Below are 24,389 nucleotides of genomic sequence, written 5' to 3'. Positions count from 1 at the left end.
AACAAAATTTATGAAACTTCTTTTCAAAGTAGAGCTTTTTAAAGATGGCGTTTATTTTACATAAACAGAATAAAAACCAAGCTCGTCTGTTACTTGATCAATATTTTCATTAATCACCAGCTGTCTGTTGGTTTTATACATTAATGAGTAAGAAAGTAAAAGTGAGATTTTGGATTCTTAGAATTTATTTAGAAACTTTTTGCAAAATTATTACATAACTAAATGAAAAACACTTTTTTTTCCATCTCACTTTTTTAATTTCATCTATTTAAGAGAGATTTATGAACAAACGACTCGAACTTTCCTTTAAAGTTTCTTGTTTCCTGTGCAGCAGCAGCCACAGCCTCCCAGTCTGGACTGGTTTCCTTCACTGGAAATCTGCCACCAGGTTATTGTTTCAATAATATAAAAAAATAACTTTTTGTTTATCTAATCTTTTCTTGCAGCTCTAAAGATAAGATTTAAATGAATTTAAAGGGGATGCTATTGTTTCTAAGTTGTGGTTTTATTATGGATTATCTGGAATCATTTCCATGCAGTCGGCCTCCACCGATCATCTAAAATAAGCTTCACCTTGGAACAATTAGCTGATAGAAATGGGAAGGTGGGAGGACACGGCGCCTCAGTACTGACCAAGCGGATCAGAACCGACTGACTGGTTTAGACAGCTTTCCTTAACTTTTCTGCCCTGTTCTGCTGTTACTTTTCATCAGATTTTAAATTTTACAGCCTGAATATTTGAAGGGATCCGGCATCAGACAGCATAATCACCACAGAGTCTGAAATCCAGTTTTACAGTAACTTAAGGTGTAACTTATGAAATTACAGTGAAGCTGTTAGAAAAGGTGCATGTGAAGAAAACTATGCCCAGCTTAAAGAAATTAATTTAGAGCCAGAAAGTTTACATAAAGACAACTTCAATCAGCAGCAATCTTCAGTCAGAGACTTCTGCAGGTGTGTTGGAAGACTGACTGCTGCTGGAGGTCCTTCCAGCCCACAGCATCACCGTCCACAGTGACGCTCTCAGGTTATTTCACTTATAATCACTCTGAGCTCCGAGTTATTTTCTGAAGCATCTGACCAAGTTCTCAGAAACATCGAGGACTTTGTCCAGGTCCGGCTTCACCTCACTGTGTCACCCAGATCAACGACTTCACATCAACCCCCCCACCCCGTCCTCCTGCCCCCCCAGCCCGTCCTCCTGCCCCCCGTCCTCCTGTCCCTTTGTCCTGTGTAGCTTGGCCTGCTGCCACCGTCTCTTTGTTAAAACAACTGTATCCCACTCAGGCTTTTGTTTCCGCTGCAGCTGCCACACATAATCCTCTAAAAGGAAAATAATCAATCCTCTTCAGATCCGCTTTAAAGGTTGTCTGGACACCTTTAAAGTGGATCTGACAGTCAGCCCAGTTAAACCAGTTAAACCAGTCAGCCCAGTTAAACCAGTCTACCCAGTCAGGAATAGCGGGTTGGATCCCTCTGTTTTAATCTGAAGGATTTAGGTGAAATTAGAACATGTTGAGTTATAATTAATTTGAAGAACCAAATAAATATATTTTTATTCACTGAGCTGCATAAGAAAAAACACAACAGGCTGACAACCTGGACAAACGTGATATAATTCATCCGTCCGTTAATCTGTAAAATTATCTCCAATTTCATTCATATTCCACTGAAACAGAAATCTGAACTGTAACTGTGACTTTTATATTTGCAGAAATAAAAAAATGTTTATTTCTGGACCAATATCTATGAACTAAAAAAGCAAAGATTTAAATCTCTCCTTTCATACTTTCAGTGATGCAGTTTGAGAGCTGGGCAGGAAAACTGCAGTTAAACTGGGAGTGAGGAAAACCCAGATGGAGCCAGCACGCCGACTTCTATTCTAACAGGTTTTTATTATTTTAAAACCTGCCTTTACTTGGCATCTAAAGCTAAATATATCTGCGCTGCTTGTTGGTCCCTGATCCGTCCTGGTGAGCAGCAGGTCTGTAACTCTACCGGCGGACGGAACGGGCGCGAGGTGAAGGACGGAGCTGCGTATAAAACGGACAGACGTCTGTCCCGCTCCTGCAGTCTGCAGCCACTCCTGCAGAGTTCTGGAAACCCGTTCCTGTCCTGACCCGACGCCGAGGCCACGGTGAGTTCACCGCAGTTCTTCATTCATAAACTAAAGTATCCGTGTTGTGTTTGAGTCCCACTGGGAGAAATGAGCTCCGATGGGGAAATGGCGGTGTTCGGGCCTGCGGCCCAGTTCCTGCGGAAGTCCGAGAAGGAGCGAGCCGAGGCTCAGAACCGGCCGTTCGACAGCAAGACGGCGTGCTTCGTGAGCGACGCCGCGGAGCTTTACGTGAAGGCGGAGATCCAGAACCGATCCGAGGGCGGAGTCACCGTGAAGACCGGCGACGATCTAGTAGGTGATCCCACCAATCAGGGCGCTCGTTTGTAGCAAAGAGTTTAAAGAACCAACAGAAACAAACTTTACATTCGACGGATCATCAGTTCAGGTGGATGTGTTGCTCAAGGTTCCAGTAATTGTGGTTCAAAAGCAAGGGAACTCAGGGTTTCGGCTGTTTTACAGTTTTCTGGAAATTTGCATTTAAGCTGCTCCTTGTTTGGTGTAGTGGCGTCTCTAGGACTTTTGTAGTGGGGCTGGAGCCCCACTAAAACATTCTCAAGTCCCCCTAAATAATTTGGTGTTTTTTTGTTGTTGTTTTTATTTTTCTTTACAAAAAACTGTGGAAAAATTTAATAAAATGTGTTAAATGAGTTTAAATAAATGATCATACAAAATAAGATTTTCAATTCAATTCAAAAAAGGCCTTTAAACGATATTGTCCTCACCTGGTCTCACATTCTCACCTGGTCTCACATTCTCACCTGGTCTCACGTTCTCACCTGGTCTCACATTCTCACCTGGTCTCACGTTCTCACCTGGTCTCACGTTCTCACCTGGTCTCACATTCTCACCTGGTCTCACGTTCTCACCTGTTCTAACGTTCTCACCTGGTCTCACGTTCTCACCTGTTCTAACGTTCTCACCTGGTCTGACATTCTCACCTGGTCTCACATTCTCACCTGGTCTCACGTTCTCACCTGGTCTCACATTCTCACCTGGTCTGACATTCTCACCTGGTCTCACATTCTCACCTGGTCTCACGTTCTCACCTGTTCTAACGTTCTCACCTGGTCTCACGTTCTCACCTGTTCTAACGTTCTCACCTGGTCTCACGTTCTCACCTGGTCTCACGTTCTCACCTGTTCTAACGTTCTCACCTGTTCTAACGTTCTCACCTGGTCTCACATTCTCACCTGGTCTCACGTTCTCACCTGTTCTAACGTTCTCACCTGTTCTAACGTTCTCACCTGGTCTGACATTCTCACCTGGTCTGACATTCTCACCTGGTCTCACGTTCTCACCTGGTCTCACATTCTCACCTGTTCTCACGTTCTCACCTGTTCTAACGTTCTCACCTGTTCTAACGTTCTCACCTGGTCTCACATTCTCACCTGTTCTAACGTTCTCACCTGGTCTCAGGTTCTCACCTGGTCTACCTTCCTCTGCAGACGTTAACGGTGAGGGAGGACCAGGTGTTTCCAATGAATCCTCCAAAGTTTGATAAGATCGAGGACATGGTGATGATGACGCACCTGCATGAACCGGCCGTCCTGTTCAACCTGAAGGAGCGATACGCCGCCTGGATGATCTACGTAAGCATGAAACACGTCGCTGCTTCAGAAACGTCTCCTGTTCAGTTTAAACCAAATTTACCTGCAAACATTAAAGGAAGGAGAACTGTTAGTGAGGGATTTAAATTGATTTAAATGTTTTAGAAGTAACTTTATCTGTTCAGCTCTGAAAGCAGCAAAATTTAAAACCTGCAGAAAATTAGAAAATATTTATAGAAACATGTAAATATGGCAGAAATAGAATTAACTGGTTTTTAATCTGTCCATATAATTATCTAATAGGACCATATGTTTCTCTATATACACTGAATTTTGTGGGTTTCTTTTGTAAAATGTCTTTTTTAAAATAATTATAGCAGAATGTACAATATTAATTCAGTTCATCTTTACAGTATTTGTATAAATGCCTGGTGTTGTATTACATTTTATATCGTATCATATATCATGATGTCATCTTATATCATTCTGCATAATATTGTGTCATATGTTATTTCATGTAATATATCGTATTACATTGTATCATATTGTATTGTGTTGCATTTTGTGTATCGATTCTTTCCATGCAGCTCAATATGGATTACATTATATCATGTTAAGGGCTAAAATGACACCAAGAAACAAGAATTTAAGTTAAAAATTATAAAATATTTCTAAAGAAGCACAAAATGTTTGAAAATAAAATTTTCAACTAATAAAAACACACAGAAAGAATCTGTAAATATCTCCCAAAATGAGAAAAATGTTATTTCACAGCAACATGCTTTTAATTTGAAGATCTTTGTTAAATGTGAAAGTGATTCTGTAATTTGTAGATTGTAATCAGATTACTTTTCGTTTCGGTGCAGACGTACTCTGGGCTCTTCTGTGTGACCGTCAACCCGTACAAATGGCTGCCGGTCTACAACCCGGAGGTGGTCCGCGCCTACCGGGGCAAGAAGAGGATGGAGGTCCCGCCGCACATCTTCGCCCTCTCTGACAACGCCTACCAGTTCATGCTCACCGGTGAGCATGCACGCACACACACACACACACGCACACACACACACGCACACACACACACACACACACACACACACACACACACACGCACACACACACACAGCTCATCCCTCTCCTCTGTCTGCAGATCGGGTCAATCAGTCCATCCTCATCACGTAAGTTGAGTAAAAACTTTTAGTTTTTCTGTTTTTGATAGAAAAACTTTAAAAATCGATTTTTTTCCTCAGTGGAGAATCTGGAGCTGGGAAAACCGTCAACACCAAACGTGTCATTCAGTACTTTGCAACAATCGCCGTGGCAACAGACAAGAAAAAGGAGAGCAGCAGCAAAATGAAGGTGAGCGCCCTCAGTGACTGTCCTTCTGTTTTCATGGGCGCGGGCCCAGTGGGGCCCACTGGGGGTCTAATGTAAATTTAAACACAGGATGTTTCATCCCATCTTTATGTTCGATAAGGATGTTAGCGCTGCTATCAAAGCCAGTTTCCTTTGACATGATAAAATCTTTTCTTTGACCTTCAACACCAATTTATAAAGATATTTGTACTTCGGTGATTCGGGTTGTTGGGAAATTGCTGCAGCAGAAACTAAGTATGTTTTGGTTTTTATTATTTTATTCTGTTTCGGTATTTTGGTCATCAGGGGACTCTGGAGGATCAGATCATCCAGGCCAACCCGCTGCTGGAAGCGTTTGGGAACGCCAAGACCGTGAGGAACGACAACTCGTCTCGCTTTGTGAGTCGGCCTGCCAGCTTCGCTTCGATAAGATGACTGATTAAGATTATTGGTTAGGATCGGCTGCAGATAACCGGCTCTGTTTGTAGGGTAAGTTCATCCGGATCCACTTCGGAGCCACTGGGAAGCTGGCGTCGGCAGACATCGAAACATGTGAGTTTATATCCATAAGGATGGGCGTGAATTCATCACTCTGCTATGAAGCAGAAAGTTTTGATGTTTTTTTACTTTTTCCTAACAGATCTGCTGGAAAAGTCCAGAGTGACGTTTCAGCTGTCAGCTGAGCGCAGTTACCACATATTCTATCAGCTCACATGCAACCAGAAACCTGAACTCATCGGTAAACTTTGTGCTCATTATTTCCCTCATTTTTTACCATTTAATCAAACATGAACTGGATTTTTTATTCCGCAGATCTGCTTCTGATCACCACCAACCCGTATGACTTTGCCTTCATCAGTCAGGGGGAAATCAGCGTGAAAAGCATCAACGATGCCGAGGAGCTGGTGGCAACGGATGTGAGTGGATTCTATGAAAACAGGCGGCTCTTCCCCGTTAGCAGCTTCTACCTTTTTATTTCTGCAAATGCAGGAAGCCTTTGACATCCTGGGCTTCCTGCCTGATGAGAAAGCGTCCGCCTACAAGCTGACCGGCGCCGTTATGCATTACGGCAACATGAAGTTCAAGCAGAAGCAGCGGGAGGAGCAGGCGGAGCCGGACGGCACCGAAGGTGGAGCCGGCGGTCAGCGGTGTGCGGCCGGCCGCATGCAGAGACGTGCTTAATGCTTCTGTCTCTGCAGAGGCTGATAAAGCTGCCTACCTGATGGGTCTGAACTCTGCCGACCTCCTGAAGAACCTCTGCTATCCCAGGGTGAAGGTCGGGAATGAGTTTGTGACCAAAGGTCAAAACGTGCAGCAGGTATCAGAGAAACTCTGGTGGAAGTGTTTTCATCGTTCTGTTAGGTTCCTTAACGAAGCCAAGCATTTCACATCCTGTCATCTTGAACACCAATGACTTCACAATGTCAGATGTTAATTAGTTATTTCAACAGTTCTTAGTTCCAGTAGTTAATGACTGCAGAGGTTTTTCATTTGAGCATTTTCTGATTCACATCAGGGACAAAATGATCCATTCAGGCTCAAATAAAAAAATATCTGCCAGTAGAACCCGCATCTGTTCATGGTTCCACAGATTTCTCAGTAGATCATATATAAAATATTAAAAATAAATATGTAGCCGCAACACGCCATGGCGTTTGCAAAGCAGCCAATCCCAGAGCACCACGTTGTTTCCTGGGCCCTGATTGGCTGCACCTCAAAGAGCTAATATAAGGAAGTCTGCTGACATCATCACTAAGACCAGGAAATTAACCTCAGTCCGAACGTTGCTACAGTAACCGAGTTTTTATCAAGCATTTTTTTTACAGCATTGCATCAAAAAATGGAAATGGCAACATTCAAAATAACTTCCTCAATTTTGTAAAAATAAAGTTTCTACTCTTGAGATGGATTTGTATTGTTGTACGTTTGTATGTTTTATCAGTTCGCCTTAAGAACAATAATATCTAAACCAGAAACTTTTTATCTCTGCTATAATTTAATTCTCAGCAGTTCATCATTTTTCTAATCATTTATCATAATCAAGCTTTTTATGTTACGAAACGTGAAGTGAGCCCGTCTCATCCCCTGCAGGTCTATAACTCCATCGGCGCTCTGGCCAAGTCGGTGTATGAGAAAATGTTTCTGTGGATGGTTCTGCGCATCAACCAGCAGCTCGACACCAAGCAGTCCAGACAGCATTTCATCGGCGTCCTCGACATCGCTGGCTTCGAGATCTTTGATGTAGCTTCTCCAGATCTGTTCCTATGTTTCCAGGGATGTTACTTAATGTAAATATAATCTTTATTCTCTGTGTTCAGTACAACAGCATGGAGCAGCTGTGCATAAATTTCACCAACGAAAAGCTGCAGCAGTTCTTCAACCACCACATGTTTGTGCTGGAGCAGGAGGAGTATAAAAAGGAGGGCATTGAATGGGAGTTCATCGACTTTGGGATGGACCTGGCAGCCTGCATTGAGCTCATTGAGAAGGTAACAGCCAATCACAGCCGCTCCTCCTAACGGCTTGATCGTGATGCTGATGGGGAGCTTTTGTTTCCAAGCCGATGGGAATCTTCTCCATCCTGGAAGAGGAGTGCATGTTCCCCAAATCATCCGACGCTTCCTTCAAGAACAAACTGTACGACCAACATCTGGGCAAGAACAGCTGCTTCCTGAAGCCCAAAGCGGTGAAAGGGAAGCCGGAGGCCCACTTCACGCTGGTGCACTACGCCGGGAACGTGGACTACAACATCAGCGGCTGGCTGGAGAAGAACAAAGACCCGCTCAACGAGTCCGTGGTCCAGCTCTACCAGAAGTCCTCCAACAAGACCCTGGCTATGCTGTACGCCAGCTTCTCTGGAGCCGAAGGCACGAAGTCCATCACTCGTTCATTTAAACTCCTCATGCCACGGATATTATACTTCACTACAGCTCACAACGTAACACAGAGGAAACACTTACACTAACTCAGAGAGTAAAAACTTTATTCTCTGGCTAAAAACTGACTGGAACTGTAGCGTCTGTTCAAGACATACAGACACAATATCCTTCATTTTACGGCACTCGTCTTACGCTGAACCGCAAAATGGCAACAGCTAAAGTTGGAAGAAAAACATGAAACATACTGAAAATTATAAATATAATATCCTTCATTTTAGTGTTTATGAATCTATTTAATGTATTTAAAGTGAAGTTTATTTATTTTTCCTCACACACAACCAGTTTCCATCAGCTGTTGGCAAATTACAGCAGTTGGTTGTTCAACAATAATCAGACTTATTTTTGAAAATTTATTATTATTTTGACTCTTTTTGAATTCTGCACCAGAAATTAACCAAAGGATGAAAAAACTAAAACTGCTACAATAATAAAAACTAAACCATAGTAAACTGATCAAAACTAGCAAATATAATCCTAAAACTAACAAAGTTAGTCAAAGAAAAGTCAACAAAATAAAACTAAACCCAGAGCTATTATAACCGTGCTTTAGTATATTTTATAAAATAATTTTTGGAATATCAACAGTTATTTTGATATTTGTCATCATTGCAGATTCGGCCGCCGGATCCAAGAAGGGATCCAAGAAGAAAGGAGCGTCTTTCCAAACTGTGACCGCTCTGTTCAGGGTAGCGACGTTCCCGACCGATCCGGCTCGTCACACCAGCATGAAACTTAAAATGAAAATTAAATCTGGAACTTAAATCAGTTTTCAGTTTTAACTCGCGTCTCCCAACAGGAGAACCTGGGGAAGCTCATGACCAACCTGAGAACCACTCATCCCCACTTTGTGCGCTGCTTGATACCAAATGAAACCAAAACGCCAGGTGATCTGCTGCAGGTTGCTTCCTGCTGTTCCTCCCCACTGTCACCATGTGCAACTTTAGGAGACATTACTGAAACATGGTTCCTTTAATAGATTACTTCTGATTAATTTGCACTCTAAATTGATTTTGACCACATTATAATATCACTGTGACTGGAATGAATGAAATCTAATCTAATCTGTGTCACGTGTCAAACTAAAGGCTCGGGGGCCAAATCCGGCCCGCCGCAGCTCTTTATGTGGCCCTCCAGACTCTGGACAGACATAAACAGAAAACAGTTATGGGCCTAAATATTATTTTATCAACCAAATCAAAGCAGTTTTTATTCTGCCAAATTGCCTCAATGAGGAAAAAAGTTAAATGTTATTTAACTTTGAGAAGAACTCAGTGAATGTAGAAACATTTATATTCATGTTAACAGTTTATTGATACATTTTGACACAACTGGTCGTTTGAGTACATTCAGGATTTTTGTGGAGCAAAAATTTAATTCAGTTAATTAAAGACTTTTTAAATATACCATATAGTGACTTAAGATGCAATGTAAATAAAGTGGATGGTAATAGTTTCTTCACAGTAGGAAGTCAGGAAATGATTGTTTGTGTAAAATCAGGTGAGATGGAGAACCAGATGGTTATTCACCAGCTGCGCTGCAACGGCGTCCTGGAAGGAATTCGCATCTGCAGGAAAGGATTCCCAAGCAGGATCCTGTATGGAGATTTCAAGCAGAGGTAAGTTAACAGTTACATCTAAACATTTATCAAGGTCAACTCTCACACATACAGAAAACTCCTCCTCCTCTTCCTCCTCCTGCTCCTCTTCACCCTCCACCTCCTCCTCCTCCTCCTCCCCTCCTCCTCCTCCTCCTGCTCCTCCTCCAGGTACAGGATCCTTAATCCCAGCGCCGTACCTGAAGGTCAGTTCATGGATAACAAAAAGGCTGCAGAGAAGCTGCTGAGCTCCATCGATGTGGATCACACTCAGTACAAGTTTGGACACACCAAGGTTTGTGTTTCCACCTGTGTAAGAATAAAAACACTGTAACTCGGTAACTAAGCAACCAGACATGATGCTGGTGACTCCAGGTGTTCTTCAAAGCCGGGCTGCTGGGCGCCTTGGAGGAGATGAGAGACGAGCGTTTGGCGCAGGTGGTGATGTCCGTCCAGGCTCTGTGCCGCCGGTTCCTCGTACGGATGGAGTATCAGAAGATGATGGCCAGGAAGTAAACACCTAAACACACAATATGTTCACACAGGAAGCAACACAACAATGGACTCAGACAAACACCAAGGATTATTATCATTTAATAATAAAATAATAAAATGGTTATACCTTTAATTTGTAAAGCTAATTTCAAAAATAGCCTATGTAATTAAATGATAAAGCTAAGTACCTTCAGTTTTCATATCTTAGGTTTAATACGATTTATTTAGATTTCTTTGAAAAAGAGAAACTCAGCTATCTATTTTAAACAAATGAGAACTATGTGTTAAAATTCCCCTAAATATATTTCTAAATATGGTCTGTGTGTTTACAATCATTTGATCTTATAACTACCTAATTACAGGTTTGCTTGTCTGCTTTATTTATTAAAAGTATGAAACCGATGTTCTTTAGTAAACACATGTAAAGAATATAGACATTCCTAAACACACAAAGTTAAAATACTTAGTTTAGCTTGTTATCTGTAGTACAAGCAGGTTAATGTCAAGCTGCTAGCTTTTAGTGGTTAGTTAGCTTAGCTTAGCATGAAAACTGGAGGTTAGCATGCAGCTACAGCTAACTTCATTGTGTTGATTTCAAGACTCTCTAGATAAAATTAATAGTTTATTTATTAATGCTTTACATTTTCTGCTAACAAATTAGCTCCACAAGTTTACACAGTAAATATGATTAGTTAACTATATATCTACTGTTCTCATGTATATTTTATACTTTTATTGATACTATCAACAAAAGTTTCTTTGGTTATTTTATTGACAAAAGTCAATAAAATAACGTCCAGTGTAAAGATTTAACTAAAATACAGGAAGAAACTGACAGTCCTCTTAAGATATTAAGTTACCTTTAAATCAAAATTTTAAATTTAGATTTAAAAAGTAATTACAAATGTGTTGATTTGAACCTCATTAGTTATTCTATATGTAAATATTATTCAGGATTGTTGATTTAAAATGTCTGAAGCAGAGGTTTTCCTGTAACAGGGAGGCCATCTACACGCTGCAGTACAACCTGCGCTCCTTCATGAACGTTAAGCACTGGCCCTGGATGAAGCTGTACTTCAAGCTGAAGCCTCTTCTGAAAAGCGCCGAGGCCGAGAAGGAGATGGCGCAGATGAAAACCGACTTCACCAAACTGAAGGAGGATCTGTGCCGATCGGAGAGCCGCAGGAAGGAGCTGGAGGAGAAAATGGTGTCAGTGGTGCAAGAGAAGAACGATCTTCTGCTTCAGGTCCAGGCGGTGAGTCAGGGCCACGATAAGAACCTTTCAAAATAAAAGGATGAGAGTAAATTAAAAAAAGGTTGAGAATAAAGTCCCATTCTCAACTTTATTCAAGAATACGACTTTATTACGAGAATAAAGTCATTAAATTCTGACTTTATTCTCGTATTATTTAGACTTTTTTTTTTTTTCAAAAAATGATTTAATTATGAGAATAAACTTAGACTATTCCGAGAACAAAATTGTACGAGAATAAAGTCATAAAATTCAGAGAATACCTTTGCAATATTATGACTTTATTTTTGTATTGTTTTGACTTTATTTTCTTAATGTTATGACTTTCCTCATAATATATTTTTTTCTTGTTATGGCCCTAATAGTCTGTCATTGTTATTTTTTCTGCTTCTGAGTCACAAACTGTGTTTCAGGAAGCTGACAACCTGCTGGACGCAGAGGAGCGATGTGAAGGTCTCATCAAAAGCAAAATCCAGCTGGAAGCCAAACTGAAGGAGGCGACGGAGAGGCTGGAGGACGAGGAGGAGGTCAACGCCGAGCTGACGGCCAAGAAGAGGAAACTGGAGGACGAGTGCGGCGAGCTGAAGAGGGACATGGACGACCTGGAGCTGACCCTGGCCAAGGTGGAGAAGGAGAAACACGCCGTGGAAAACAAGGTTGGTGCAAAAACCTGAGCTGGATCAAATCCTGCAGGAAAACGATGACGCTGTCCCTCTGATCCTCCACTTCAGGTGAAAAATCTGACCGAGGAACTCCAGAGTCAAGACGAAAACATGTCCAAGCTGTCCAAAGAGAAGAAAGCTCTGCAGGAAGTCCATCAGCAAGCGCTGGACGATCTGCAGTCCGAGGAGGATAAAGTCAGTTCTCTGACCAAAGCCAAAACCAAGCTGGAGCAACAAGTAGACGATGTGAGTACCTCCGACCGCAGCAAAGGTCACAGAGGTTTAATCCACCTTAAAATTTATCTGGAAGGTTTTAATCCACCTTAAAATGTAGCTGGAAGGTTTTAATCCACCTTAAAATGTAGCTGGAAGGTTTTAATCCACCTTAAAATGTAGCTGGAAGGTTTTAATCCACCTTAAAATGTAGCTGGAAGGTTTTAATCCACCTTAAAATGTAGCTGGAAGGTTTTAATCCACCTTAAAATGTAGCTGGAAGGTTCTCTGGAGCAAGAGAAGAAGGTCCGAATGGATCTGGAGAGAACCAAGCGGAAGCTGGAGGCAGATCTGAAACTCGCTCAGGAATCCATCATGGATCTGGAGAACGAAAAGCAGCAGCTGGACGAGAAGATGAAAAAGTAAAAGCTGCATTTAGATGAAATTTAATCTAACAAACAGAGAGTAAAGTCAAAGTAAAATGTTAAAACTGTGAAAATTGGTTCATTTTACAGAAAAGACTTTGAGTTATCACAGCTGCAGACGAAGATAGAAGATGAGCAAGGAGTCAACGGTCAGCTGCAGAAGAAAATAAAAGAGCTGCAGGTGAGGAAGAGGAAGAGCCGAGCCTTCGTCCCTCCTTAGTGTTCACAGCAAAACACTGAGGCTAAATGAGACGCTGCTTTGGATGAGAAAGCTGTAAATAACTAACAGAATTCCTACATGAAGTCTTTTGAAAACATTAGGTTAGTTTCATCCTTCAGTTCGTAAACTGAGTCTGAAAGATTTTTCCAAAAAGGCTCGTGTTGAGGAGCTGGAGGAGGAGATGGAGGCCGAGCGCTCGGCTCGAGCCAAAGTGGAGAAGCAGCTGTCGGATCTGTCGAGGGAGCTGGAGGAGACGGCCGAGAGGCTGGAGGAGGCCGCCGGCGCCGGCGCCGCTCAGCTGGAGACCGGCAAGAAGCGAGAGGCCGAGTTCATCAAGCTGCGGCGCGATCTGGAGGAGTGTTCGCTGCAGCACGAAGCCACGGCCGCCGCGCTGCGGAAGAAGCATGCGGACAGCGTGGCCGAGATGGGAGACCAGCTGGACAACGTCCAGAGAGTCCGGCAGAAACTGGAGAAGGAGAAGAGCGAGCTGCGGCTGGAGGTGGACGACCTGTCCAGCAACATGGAGACTCTGGCCAAAGCAAAGGTCAGAGGTCAACCTTAACACCTACCACAATGTTCTGCTGAAATTTGATTTCTGATTATTCATTTTCCTAATTCAACCTGACGACAGCGAGGTTTCTGTGTGAGCGGTTTACAAAGAACGACGGCACTAGATAGAAAAGAAGTTTCCACCAAAAACATTTTTAGATTAATGTCAGGAATTTATTAGGACAAAAAGGAAATTTCTGAGCTGCAAAAGTTGAAAATTTGCTAGAAAAAACTCAAAAACTACTTGGAAATTTCTTGAAGATTTCTTTTATAATTGTAATGACAACATTTCCAAACTCAGAAATTTCCAAGAATTAAGGCAACGATAAAAAATAAAGATAAAAACAGCGAGAATAAAATAATAATATTACGAGATCAAAGTCAAAATAACTAGAATAAAGTTAAACTTTACTCAGAAAATAACTTTCCCTGTTTTCCAAACAGATTAATCTGGAGAAAATGTGCCATTCACTGGAAGATCAACTGAATGAAGCAAAAAGCAAAGAGGAGGAAAATCTGAGGCTCATCAACGATCTGTCCAGCCAGAAAGCTCGGCTGACGACAGAGCATGGTGAGACTTGGTTAATCCCGTCAGATAATCTCAGATACTGATTGGTTTTGCCCACCAGGTGAGATGTGTCGCCAGCTGGAGGAAAAGGAATCGTTGATGTCCCAGCTGACCAGAGCAAAGCAAGGCTTCATTCAGCAGATCGAGGAGCTGAAGAGACTTCATGAGGAAGAGGGGAAGGCAAGCGACTCAAACAGACTCAGGATCACTAACACATTTATGTAACTTCAGATTGCACCGCAATAACACAGCATCTGAAAACATACAACCCGAAATGAAAATGTTAGTCTCTCAGCACCTTTATTGTTGTTGTTGTTGTTCTCTAATGAGAAGGGTGGCGATGTTTCGACTCGCCACGATAAAACCATGAACAACTCCAGCATTTTCAGTTATTTACAGATTCTGATAGTTTGGATTCTAAACTTTCCAAACACGTGGAAATAAAAATAAGTTGTTCTTTACTACCAGCTGTTGTGTCCATTAATGACATTTTGGGTTATTTGTAATTTAGAAGCACAATACAAGAAAAATAGACTTGAGTTGCTTTGGCAGAAACAAAAATCCTCTTCTGTACCATTAAATATAAAATTATCCACCCATTTCTGTCAGCCGTATTTATCTATTGTTTTTAATTAATTTAACTTACTAATTTTTCAGTAAATAATAATAATCACGTTTGAAGTGTGAGCAGAGTATTATGGAGCCGTTCAAAAGAATCGAATCACTTCTGAACGACATAAAAACTCTCAGCAGGTCTGACTGAACTTCCTCCGATCATATAATCCTGGAGTCGTTTTCTTCCCAGCGATATTTTCAGTTTTGTGATCTGGTTTTATCCGTCATTATTTTTTAAGCACAATCCTTTGGTAAGCTAGCTGTTGCGTTGCACTTTGAGCTAATGCCGCCACAAACAAACGGTGATTTACATGCAGTACCTTGCAGACCACTAGGGGTACAGCGGACCACAGTTTGAGAAACACTGACTCGTTTGTATCGTGGCGTTGTAATAATATTTGTCTCTGTGTCCTCAGGCGAAGAACGCCCTGGCTCACAGTCTGCTGTCGGCGCGTCACGACTGCGAGCTGCTGAGGGAGCAGTACGAGGAGGAGCAGGAGGCCAAGGCCGAGCTGCACCGCTGCCTGTCCAAGGCCAACAGCGAGGTCGCCCAGTGGAGGAACAAGTACGAGAGCGACGCCATCCAGCGGACCGAGGAGCTGGAGGAGGCCAAGTAGGGCAGCGTCCCAGAGCTTCAGCTCAGCAGCTCCAGAGGAGAGTCTGACGGTGTTTCTGCACAGGAAACGCTTAGCGCTGCGCCTGCAGGATGCAGAGGAAGCAGTGGAGGCCGTCAACTCCAAATGCTCTTCTCTGGAGAAAACCAAGCAGCGCCTGCAGGGCGAGGTGGAGGACCTGATGATGGAGGTGGAGCGGTCCAACGTTGCTGCTGCTGCTCTGGACAAGAAGCAGAGAAACTTTGACAAGGTCTGATCACACACAGCAAGGCAAACAATTAATCAGTTAATCACATCATAAATTAAACTCGATAATTACCATTAGCATGATTTATCCTTTTTGTCAAAATCTGGATGGTAAAAGTCTGCAGTTTGGTTCTTTGGTCTTAACTAAACCTTTTTATGAAGGTAATTTGGTTTACAGAGATTTTATCATTTTTATTTTTTATTTTTGTTGTTTTCTTTACTTATTTTGAATATTTAAAATATCTTCCAGTTCCAGTGTTAAATGTTCCTTAGAATTGAAAGTTTATTGATCTTTGAGAATCTGTTCTTGCATTATTAAAGATCCATAACACTTTAAAATGGTCTGAAAACCACAATTTATCACAATAACTTCTGGGATTAACTTATCAAAAAAATAGCGAAAGAAGGATGACATGGATATAAAATACTTTGTAGAACCGGCACCGTGCACCAGGTGATAGGAAGCAGTTGCAGGAGCATCTGACAGTAAATCCTGAGAATACTTCTTAGGCTCATTAGAGAACATTTCCAGCACTTCATGTAGCCTAATAAGGCCAGATTATTATCTTATGTGAGGATTAATAGTTTCACTGTGGATTTCCTCCTGATGTGGGTTTTTAGTTTATATTAACCGATTCATTTTATTTATAAAGTACAACAATGTATTAGCACCATAGAAAGGAAAACATAAAACTCAGACATTTCAAAAATCAAAAATGTCCAAGTTATTCAAGAAAATTTCAGAGATTATTCTGAAAATGTTTCTTTGAGCAAATTTTTGACTTTTCAGTCTCAAAATGTCTTTTTTTCTGGAAAATTTCTGAAATTAATTTCTAAATTTATACTTGTTTTTTTTTTTATATCTATATTGGCCCTAATACTCCATTGTGATACAGCACATTTCAAAAACAATAAGTTTAGCCAAAGTGCCTGACAGCATAGACACGTAAAACTGAAACATTAGTAATTATGAAATAAAATAGAGTTTTAAATGGACAAATTTTCTTAAACATTATTATTTTTCATCTGAAATCAGTTTTATTAGCGGCCCAATCTGAGGAGCCGTTATCGTGACTCCAAACTGTACGGATGACGTGTGTGTGTGTGTGTGTGTGTGTGTGTGTGTGTGTGTGTGTGTGTGTGTGTGTGTGTGTGTGTGGGGGGGGGGGGGGGGGGGGGCAGGTGGTGGCAGAGTGGAAGCAGAAACATGAGGAGGGTCAAGCAGAGTTGGAATCAGCCCTGAAAGAGGTTCGATCTCTGAGGACGGAGAACTTCAAGATGAAGAACGCCTTTGAGGAATGCCTGGAACAGCTGGAGACCCTCAAACGGGAGAATAAAAACCTGCAGCGTGAGGAAAAAATATATTTTAAAATCATATTGATGCTTTTCTAGCAGATGACAGATGATCTGATTTAGTTTTCATCGCAGAGGAAATAATGGATCTGGCAGAGCAGCTGGGGGAGATGGGAAAAACGCTCCATGAGCTGGAGAAGTCCAAGAAGCAGGCTGAGCAGGAGAAGATGGAGGCGCAGGCTGCTGTGGAGGAAGCAGAGGTGAGTTGGAGGGAATGGTCAGGCAGGAAACGCAACTCTAACGGCAATGTTTCCGAAGCGCAGGCCTCTCTGGAGCACGAAGAGTCGAAGATCCTGCGGGTCCAGCTGGAGCTGAACCAGCTGAAGTCGGAGGCAGACAGGAAGATGGCAGAGAAGGAGGAGGAGCTGGAGCAGCTGAAGAGGAACGGCCAGCGGGCGGCGGACGCCATGCAGAGCAACATGGACGCCGAGATCCGCAGCAGGAACGACGCGCTCAGGCTGAAGAAGAAGATGGAGGGAGACCTGAACGAGATGGAGGTCCAGCTGAGCCACGGCACCCGGCTGGCGGCCGAGGCCCAGAGGCAGCTGAGGAACACCCAGGTCCAGGTCAAGGTGAGGAGGGGTCAGAGGTCATTGGATCATCCAACCATCTGTTCACCCAACCATCTGTTCATCCAACCATGGCCCAATAAAGATCAAGGTGAGGAAACGGGTCAGAACCTGGAAGGAACCAGAGTTCATCCATCCATCTAATCATCCATATTAAATAAACATAAATGTAAACGATGCCTGATCCGGTCAGAGCTGCATGTTCTGATGCTGTGTGCCAGGAGCTGCAGATGCACCTTGACGACTCCCTGAGGAACTCCGAGGACCTGAAGGAGCAGCTGGCCGTGTCAGAGCGCAGGAGCCACCTGCTGCAGGCCGAGCTGGACGAGGTCCGCTCGGCTCTGGAGCAGACGGAGCGGAGCCGCCGGCTGGCCGAGCAGGAGCTGCTGGACGCCAGCGAGAGAGTCCAGCTGCTGCACTCCCAGGTTCACAGCAGCCGTCAGACCTGGAGTTAAAGGGGCGGCGTCACTTAAAACCCACTTTTTAAACTTTCCGTCACGTTATTGACTCATCAGAAACAAACCTGGGGTTTTGCTTTGATTCTTTCATGTTTGAGAAATGCTGTAATCTCCATGGCAACCATTCAGCTGTGCAAAACGTCTGGGTGGACCTAGCCCCGCCTCCAGGACACAGCCCCTCCTCCACCCAGCTCCTTCAGACTAGCCAGCAGCAATTAGCAAACAGCTGGTGGAACTGCTGAGCTGCTTCTGTTGGTAAAAATGTTGTTAAAGGGTTAATAAAGGAGCCATGTTGGAATGACCACCTGGAGGCGGAGCTTCAGAAAGAGCAGGAGTTTTTAAAGAGACAGAGACACAATTTTAAAGTCATTTCTTTTAAGTCATATTTGACATATAGAGCATTTTTATAATAACTGAAGGTAACATGGTTACTGAATTGTGAATCTATGTGTCTGGAAAACACAATACTGCCCCTTTAAGTCAATAATCCTGTAATACTGATGAAAACTGACCAGGTCCAATGGCAAATTATTTCACTTATTTCATCAATATTAAGAAATTATTTCCATAAAACAGGTTCCTATATTATGCTGAGAAGATATTTTCTTATTTCAAGTGTAATAAGACATTTGCACTAGAAAAAAGACTAAAAATACTTGGTGAGAGTTTGTGTTTTTGCAGTGCGCTGGTGAAAAAATAATCGTCCTGTATGTTCATCGTTTCTCCATCGCCTCCTGATTTAAAAACGCTTCCCTACTGCTTCATGTCAATATAGGAGTTGAACCTGGTTAGATTTCTGCGTTTATGCGACCCTGCAGAACACCAGCCTGCTGAGCAGCCGGAAGAAGCTGGAGGCCGACCTGTCCGCCATTCAGGCCGAGATGGACGACGGCGTCCAGGCGGCCAGGAACGCCGAAGAGAGAGCCAAGAAGGCCATCACCGATGTAAGCTGGATGCCGTTTGGTTCGTCCTGTTGGCAGCAGCCGCCGTTTCGCTGTTTCACTTCGTTTTTCAGGCGGCCATGATGGCGGAGGAGCTGAAGAAAGAGCAGGACACCAGCAGCCACCTGGAGAGGATGAAGAAGAACCTGGAGGCGACGGTGAAAGACCTGCAGCAGCACCTCGACGAGGCCGAGAGCCTGGCCATGAAAGGAGGGAAGAAGCAACTCCAGAAGCTGGAAGCAAGGGTAAAATATGAGAAATGTCTGACAACATATGAGAAATGTCTGATAATTCAGCTGAGATTTCAGACATGTGACTCCCAGAGGAGGATAGAGGACCCAGAATCTGTACTCCAGTGAGAGTAGCTCTACTTTAACATAACTTTACTTAAGTAAAAGTAAAAAGTAGCTGTCCAATAAATCGCATAATAGTAAGAAAGTATTTGGTATAAAAGGTTAAAGACAAAATAGGAAGTTATGTGGAGATTTTGGTATTTTATAGATTAAACTAATTAATACAGATAACATGATTACAAAATAATAAAATCAGGCAAAAGAAACATTTTTCCAAATCAGTTACTTTCAATGTAAAACTAATGAAACTTTAACAAAAAAGCTGCAAGTGTCTGTAAAACAATCTTGTTTTTAAATGTAGTGAAGTTACTCACAGAAGGCAAAGAATCCAGAACCTTTACTCAAGTAAAAGTAAAATGTAGTGAAAATACTCATAAAGTACATTCATTCCAAAAAGTTACTAAAGTAAAAGTAACTCTGGTTGTTGGTCTCGTTCTGCAGGTGAGAGAGCTGGAGAACGAGCTGGAAGCAGAGCAACGACACGGGTCCGATTCTGCTAAGGCGCTTCGCAAGCTGGAGCGCAGGATCAAGGAGCTCACATACCAGGTAAGAAGAACCTGTAGTTTTTACTTTTAAAGCTGTGACGATCCATAACTTCCTGTGTGCAATAAAACCCAGTCTGAGGAGGACAGGAAGAACGTGACGAGGCTGCAGGAACTGGTGGACAAACTGCAGCTGAAGGTCAAAGCCTACAAGCGGCAGGCTGAGGAGGCGGTGAGTCGCCTTGCTCCATCATCTGCCAGGTAGCGGCCGCTCGGCAGGTCGAATTAAATTGATTTATTTGTGTTTTACAGGAAGAGCAAGCTAACAGCCATCTGAGCAAACTGAGGAAGGTTCAGCATGAGTTGGAGGAGGCTGGAGAGCGGGCAGACATCGCCGAGTCTCAGGTCAATAAAATGAGAGCCAAAAGTCGCGACTTGGCCAAGGTGAGGCGCTCAGACGTGCGGCAGATATTTAAACTTATGAACATATGCAAAATTCACTTACTGGAGGTTTTTTTGCTAATATTTCAGCCAAAAGACAGCGGCGAGTAGTCATCACTGGTTGCCACGACGACAGCAAAACCTGAGTTAGTTTGCAACATACTCTTAACCAAAGCTGCTTCGCTTTAAATTAAAGTCACTTTGTGCAAAATTTCATCTCATGATGCATAACTTCAGACTTTAGAATAATGAGGATTATTTTCTTCACGCTGCTGCAGAGGTGGTTTTCTACCACCAGAGGGCGACAGCGCTGTGGCTTTACACATCCTGACTTAAATAAAAAGTGGAGCAGTTATCTTCAGGAAGTGATTGTGTGTGGTATAGCTGTTGTATGTTGCTTTAAATGTAATAAAGTAAACATGTAAAAATTAAATATTCTTTTTCATTTTATATTAGGCCACAGAAAAATCTTAATGGAAAAAATGTACAGTTATTGTCTAACCAGTTGCATTCGTCCTGCAGAGACATCTGTTAGAAAACTTTTGCGTTAATACATTAAAATGAACTGATACATTTTTGGAAAAGTGACATGCAGTAATCAAAGTATTTAATCCAACAGGATGTCAGGATTTGGAGATTGACACAGTTTATTTTTTATGAGTTATTTTTCATATGTTTAGAGTCTATTTTAAAAAAAAATCAAAGGTTTAGTTTCATAGCTGTAAAGTAATTTTTAAATCTAACATTCTGTTTATGTTCATAAATGCATCATAAATTTACATTTTAACCCATTAGGCAAAAGTTTTTTAGGTAAGTTTATTGTACATCAAATTTAGAACCGTAAATGAAGCATTAATAAAAAAAAATTAAAAAAGGCAATAAAAACTGATAACATGAATGTTTCTCTAGATGTTTTGAAAAGCAGCTACAGTCTGAAAATTCAAAACACATGAACTTTATTGTTGAGAGTAACGTAAAACAAGACGGCTCACAGGTTGCCATGGTGATTCCCGCCTTTTCAGGAAGCCCGGCAACCGAATATTTGACACTCGAAGCTAAAATGTGACATACTGGGCCAAAATTCACAAAACTTTGGAAACTAATTCTGTAAAAACCAAAAACGGGATCAAACTAAAAAAATTCAATCAGAATTTCTCAGTCCAACAAACAACCCGTCACTCAGCAGGAAATATGCGTTTTCTTTCCTAATTTTGCTGAAATCGCTACAGAAACACAAACAATCCCGTCCTGACTGGTGGAAACGTTGGATAAATGGTCTCTGAATTATGGCGTTTCTTCTTTGAACTGATTTTAAAAATCACATCATTAACTAATTTATCATTTTAAGAATTTAATTAAGCATTTAGAATCACTGAAAAAGACTCAAGATTTGACATAAATAAGCTTTAAAGCACTTACTGTAAACTTAAGAAAGAAAACACTTAATGGATTCTCAAAACTGAAGAAAACTTTAAATATAATCTGTTTCCCAACCTGTAGGTGGAGCCAAAACCTGATCATCTGTCTGGATGTAAACAGGAAGTACTGTTAGTGCTTTGAGTCGTCACCCCGCCCCCCCACCTGCCGCCCCCTCTGTGACACAAACAGGAAACCTGAACTGAACAACGTCATTTAATTGGCTGAGAAGAAATCCTGATATAAAAACAGCAAATGAGTAAAAAGACACAAAGTAATAATATAAGACAGCAGCAGTGAGACGCCTGAGGTCAGTCAGTTCATGCTGGGCTTTAAGCCCCGCCCCCTCATCACTTTTGTTTCTGGTACTTCCTCATGTGAGCTGCGATGGCGCCGCTGATCTCCGCGCTGCGCTTGTTCTGCCCGAAGTAATCGACGAACTCTCCGTCGGGTCCCACCAGGTACATGATGATGGTGTGATCCACCTGCGGGCGACAGCAGCCGGTTAGACGCTCGGCCTGAACGCTGGCGCCGGAGCGCGGCGCGGCGGACACTCACGATGTAGTCGTTGTCTTCGTCCTTCGGCCCCTGGCTGTAGTAGACGCGGTACGCTCTGGACACCTGCTCCACCTGAGCCACCGACCCCGTCAGCCCAATCAGCTTCGGGGAAAACTCTGCAGCAGCCAGGAAATGCAAAATTAACTTCATTCATTAATTTAATTTTTGAGGATTGAATTTTTGGAAAATCTAGATTTGGATAATATAAATGTTGCAATATTAAGAGAATAAAGTAGTAATTTTACGAGAACTCCAGTATGAAAATGAGGAATGTTCAACATCTCATGAAGTTACTTTAGTATAAGTTTTACTGATTCAACTTAATAAAAATACTTTTAACTCATTAGCATCAAATTATCATCAGGTGGAGTTTGAAATGATTGTCTATTGTGAAGAAAGGATCACAGATTGCTTCAAGTCATGAGAACTCTAGTCTAGTTATCTTCTGACTAATCTACAGCAAAAAATACTCTGGATTTTGTGTCAAGATGAATCATCATGTCACAAAAAAGTGATTAGAAATCCTGAACCTGCAGCTAAGGACTAAAGAGGCAGACAGAATAAAAACAAACAGAAACTGATCAACTCCATGAAATCAGTAGTAATAACTGCGGATGATCCTGTTCTGGTACCTTTCACATACGCAGCCATGGCCTCTGCAGTGTCTCTGTCTGGATCGATGCTGATCAGGACGGGTGTCAGGTTTGGAAGAGACTTGATTCTGTCTGCAGAAACACAAACAGGAAGTCTGTTAACGCCGCAAACCTCAGCCTGCAGTTCTGTTTAAAAACTCGATCGATCACCTATCTCATCCACCACCTCGATCATCTTCTCGATCTCGTCGGGGCAGATGTCTGGGCAGTGCGTGAAGCCGAAGTAAATCAGGATCCACCGGCCCAGGAAGTCCTCGCTCCTGGACGGTTTGTTGTTGTGATCGATGAGGGAGAACGGGCCGCCCAGCGCCGGCCGGCCCAGCGACTTGTTCCGCTTCTTCTCAATCACTGACAGGCAAAACGGCAAGACACAGATCAACATGGTGGTCCTCTACGCACAAAAACACTTTTACCAACATAATCCAAACCATTTCCTTCTGAATCGGCAGGAGAAAATCAGGGAGTCAAAGTTTTTAGCACCACTTTACTCACACTCCTCTTTTTCCTTCTTGAAATATTTCATCCCTCCCAGCAGAGCTCCTCCGATAGCAAACGTCACCGCTAAAGATTTCCACGTCACAGGCTGAAATGTTCAGATGGAAAACATGAACCAACACATCAGCTCACTGATGAATAAGCTTCACAGTCATAAGAGTAAAAATCACCAAGAAAACGTTAAAATCTCCCAAAACCCCACAGGAAAACCTGAGATTTCAGGGCATATTTCCACATATTTATCACAAAAAATAATAATGACACATCCACTGTAAGATATGGTAGTGGAAGCATCATGCTGTGGGCTTGCTTTTTGTTACCCTAAAATTTGGATTTTTGTCATTGTCAATTGGTGACCTTATGTCACTTTTATGACTTTTTACTTTTGTGTTTTTATAATGTAAACCACTTAGAACTGACTTGTTGCTTACATGTTTGTAGCACAAAGTTGGAAACAAAGTTTCTTTTTTTATGTTCCACATAATCTTTTAATGTTTCACATTAAAAGATTTACCCCTGACTTCTTGGACTTGTCGCCTGATGGGGGCAGTGAGGAAAACGATCTTGAGCTGTGAAGCTTCAGCCATTGTGTTCCTCTGCAGGTGTGCCACCGGCTGGCGTTCACCTGAAACAAACAGGTGAAATATGGCAAACCGCTACAAGCTTTTTATAAATCACCACATCCAGTTTCTCGTGGAAAACAATTTTAACAAATAAAAGTATACATTAATGTACAAAATGACACCACCGAATTTTCAGGACGAGTACATAGATAGGGTTGCTCTTACAATAATGTCTACATTTTGATCTAAATGTACGTAAAATGGAAATAGGCGCTAATTTGCCTGTTTCTTCTATGGAGTTCGGTGGAAGCTCCTAGCTTTGACCTACCAGGTAGCAGAGCTCTGTCCGCGCTGACAGCGCGTGTTTCCGCCCGGCTTCCCTTCCAATTAAACTGTGAGCGAGTCTGACGGCTCGGTTCTGGACGGCTTTACTCTGAACCAGCCAGCAGCCCAGGTTCTGAAACAGAGCGCTCATGTTGGCTTTAACCTTTACGGAACCGCTGTTGCTATACACCCGGAAGTTACATGGAGAAACACCTGATTAAGAACGGCTGTTCTGGGGTCAGTGTGAGGTCAAGGTTAGAACTTTAAGATCTCAGCAAACTGATCTGGGATAAGGCGTTTCAAACACGTCTTCTTCTCCTTGTTTAACGGCGACGCTGTTTTGGCGCACTACCGCCACCACCTGGAGAGTGG

At 42.4% G+C, this 24,389-nt stretch overlaps 2 protein-coding genes across 3 annotated transcripts; one reads left to right on the top strand and one right to left on the bottom strand.

The window, feature by feature from the left end:
* Positions 1–2,012: 2,012 nt before the first annotated feature.
* LOC102233028 (myosin-4-like) lies at positions 2,013–20,406 on the top strand. Of its 2 annotated transcripts, XM_023349059.1 has the most exons (39): positions 2,013–2,410; positions 3,565–3,708; positions 4,533–4,689; positions 4,814–4,841; positions 4,914–5,022; positions 5,326–5,418; positions 5,508–5,571; positions 5,660–5,758; positions 5,833–5,936; positions 6,010–6,148; positions 6,219–6,337; positions 7,111–7,260; positions 7,338–7,508; positions 7,580–7,886; positions 8,571–8,644; positions 8,755–8,842; positions 9,456–9,573; positions 9,724–9,847; positions 9,928–10,064; positions 11,047–11,302; positions 11,713–11,955; positions 12,031–12,207; positions 12,451–12,596; positions 12,690–12,780; positions 12,974–13,363; positions 13,813–13,939; positions 13,998–14,116; positions 14,968–15,164; positions 15,232–15,415; positions 16,594–16,759; positions 16,840–16,964; positions 17,028–17,336; positions 17,555–17,758; positions 18,610–18,735; positions 18,807–18,977; positions 19,527–19,631; positions 19,704–19,799; positions 19,880–20,011; positions 20,099–20,406. In XM_023349059.1, exons 1-39 carry the CDS (start codon positions 2,207–2,209, stop codon positions 20,117–20,119), a joined length of 5,814 nt encoding a protein of 1,937 aa, XP_023204827.1. In that variant the 5' UTR covers positions 2,013–2,206; the 3' UTR covers positions 20,120–20,406. The 2 variants fall into 2 exon arrangements, with proteins under 2 accessions (XP_023204827.1, XP_023204828.1); XM_023349060.1 differs by lacking the exons at positions 17,555–17,758; positions 18,610–18,735; positions 18,807–18,977; ... (2 more) ...; positions 19,880–20,011; positions 20,099–20,406 and having other exon boundaries at positions 2,207–2,410; positions 17,023–17,150.
* A 541-nt stretch (positions 20,407–20,947) lies between these two features.
* Positions 20,948–24,223, bottom strand: LOC102233289 (protein SCO1 homolog, mitochondrial). Its single transcript, XM_005814388.3, has 7 exons — positions 24,022–24,223; positions 23,645–23,755; positions 23,128–23,218; positions 22,786–22,983; positions 22,615–22,707; positions 21,983–22,098; positions 20,948–21,909 (listed from the first exon to the last, which is right to left on the bottom strand). The coding sequence occupies exons 1-7, from the start codon at positions 24,166–24,168 to the stop codon at positions 21,775–21,777; spliced, it is 891 nt and encodes a 296-aa protein (XP_005814445.1). The 5' UTR covers positions 24,169–24,223; the 3' UTR covers positions 20,948–21,774.
* Between the last annotated feature and the right edge of the window lie 166 nt (positions 24,224–24,389).

The sequence above is a fragment of the Xiphophorus maculatus genome, chromosome 16 (assembly GCF_002775205.1).
Source record: "Xiphophorus maculatus strain JP 163 A chromosome 16, X_maculatus-5.0-male, whole genome shotgun sequence".
NCBI lineage: Eukaryota > Metazoa > Chordata > Actinopteri > Cyprinodontiformes > Poeciliidae > Xiphophorus > Xiphophorus maculatus.
The sequence above is the reverse complement of the archived record's forward strand: the minus strand, read 5'-3'. Positions and strand labels throughout refer to the sequence as shown.

Excerpts from the sequence above, each read along its gene's own strand:
- LOC102233028 (XM_023349059.1), top strand. The coding sequence starts at position 2,207 with ATGAGCTCCGATGGGGAAATGGCGGTGTTCGGGCCTGCGGCCCAGTTC. Across the intron at positions 12,208-12,450 it reads TGGAGCAACAAGTAGACGAT|CTGGAAGGTTCTCTGGAGCA; the intron begins GTGAGTACCTCC and ends CTTAAAATGTAG. Across the intron at positions 19,632-19,703 it reads TCAAGGAGCTCACATACCAG|TCTGAGGAGGACAGGAAGAA; the intron begins GTAAGAAGAACC and ends AATAAAACCCAG.
- LOC102233289 (XM_005814388.3), bottom strand. The coding sequence starts at position 24,168 with ATGAGCGCTCTGTTTCAGAACCTGGGCTGCTGGCTGGTTCAGAGTAAA. Across the intron at positions 23,756-24,021 it reads GGACAGAGCTCTGCTACCTG|GTGAACGCCAGCCGGTGGCA; the intron begins GTAGGTCAAAGC and ends TGTTTGTTTCAG. Across the intron at positions 22,708-22,785 it reads CGAGGTGGTGGATGAGATAG|ACAGAATCAAGTCTCTTCCA; the intron begins GTGATCGATCGA and ends GTGTTTCTGCAG.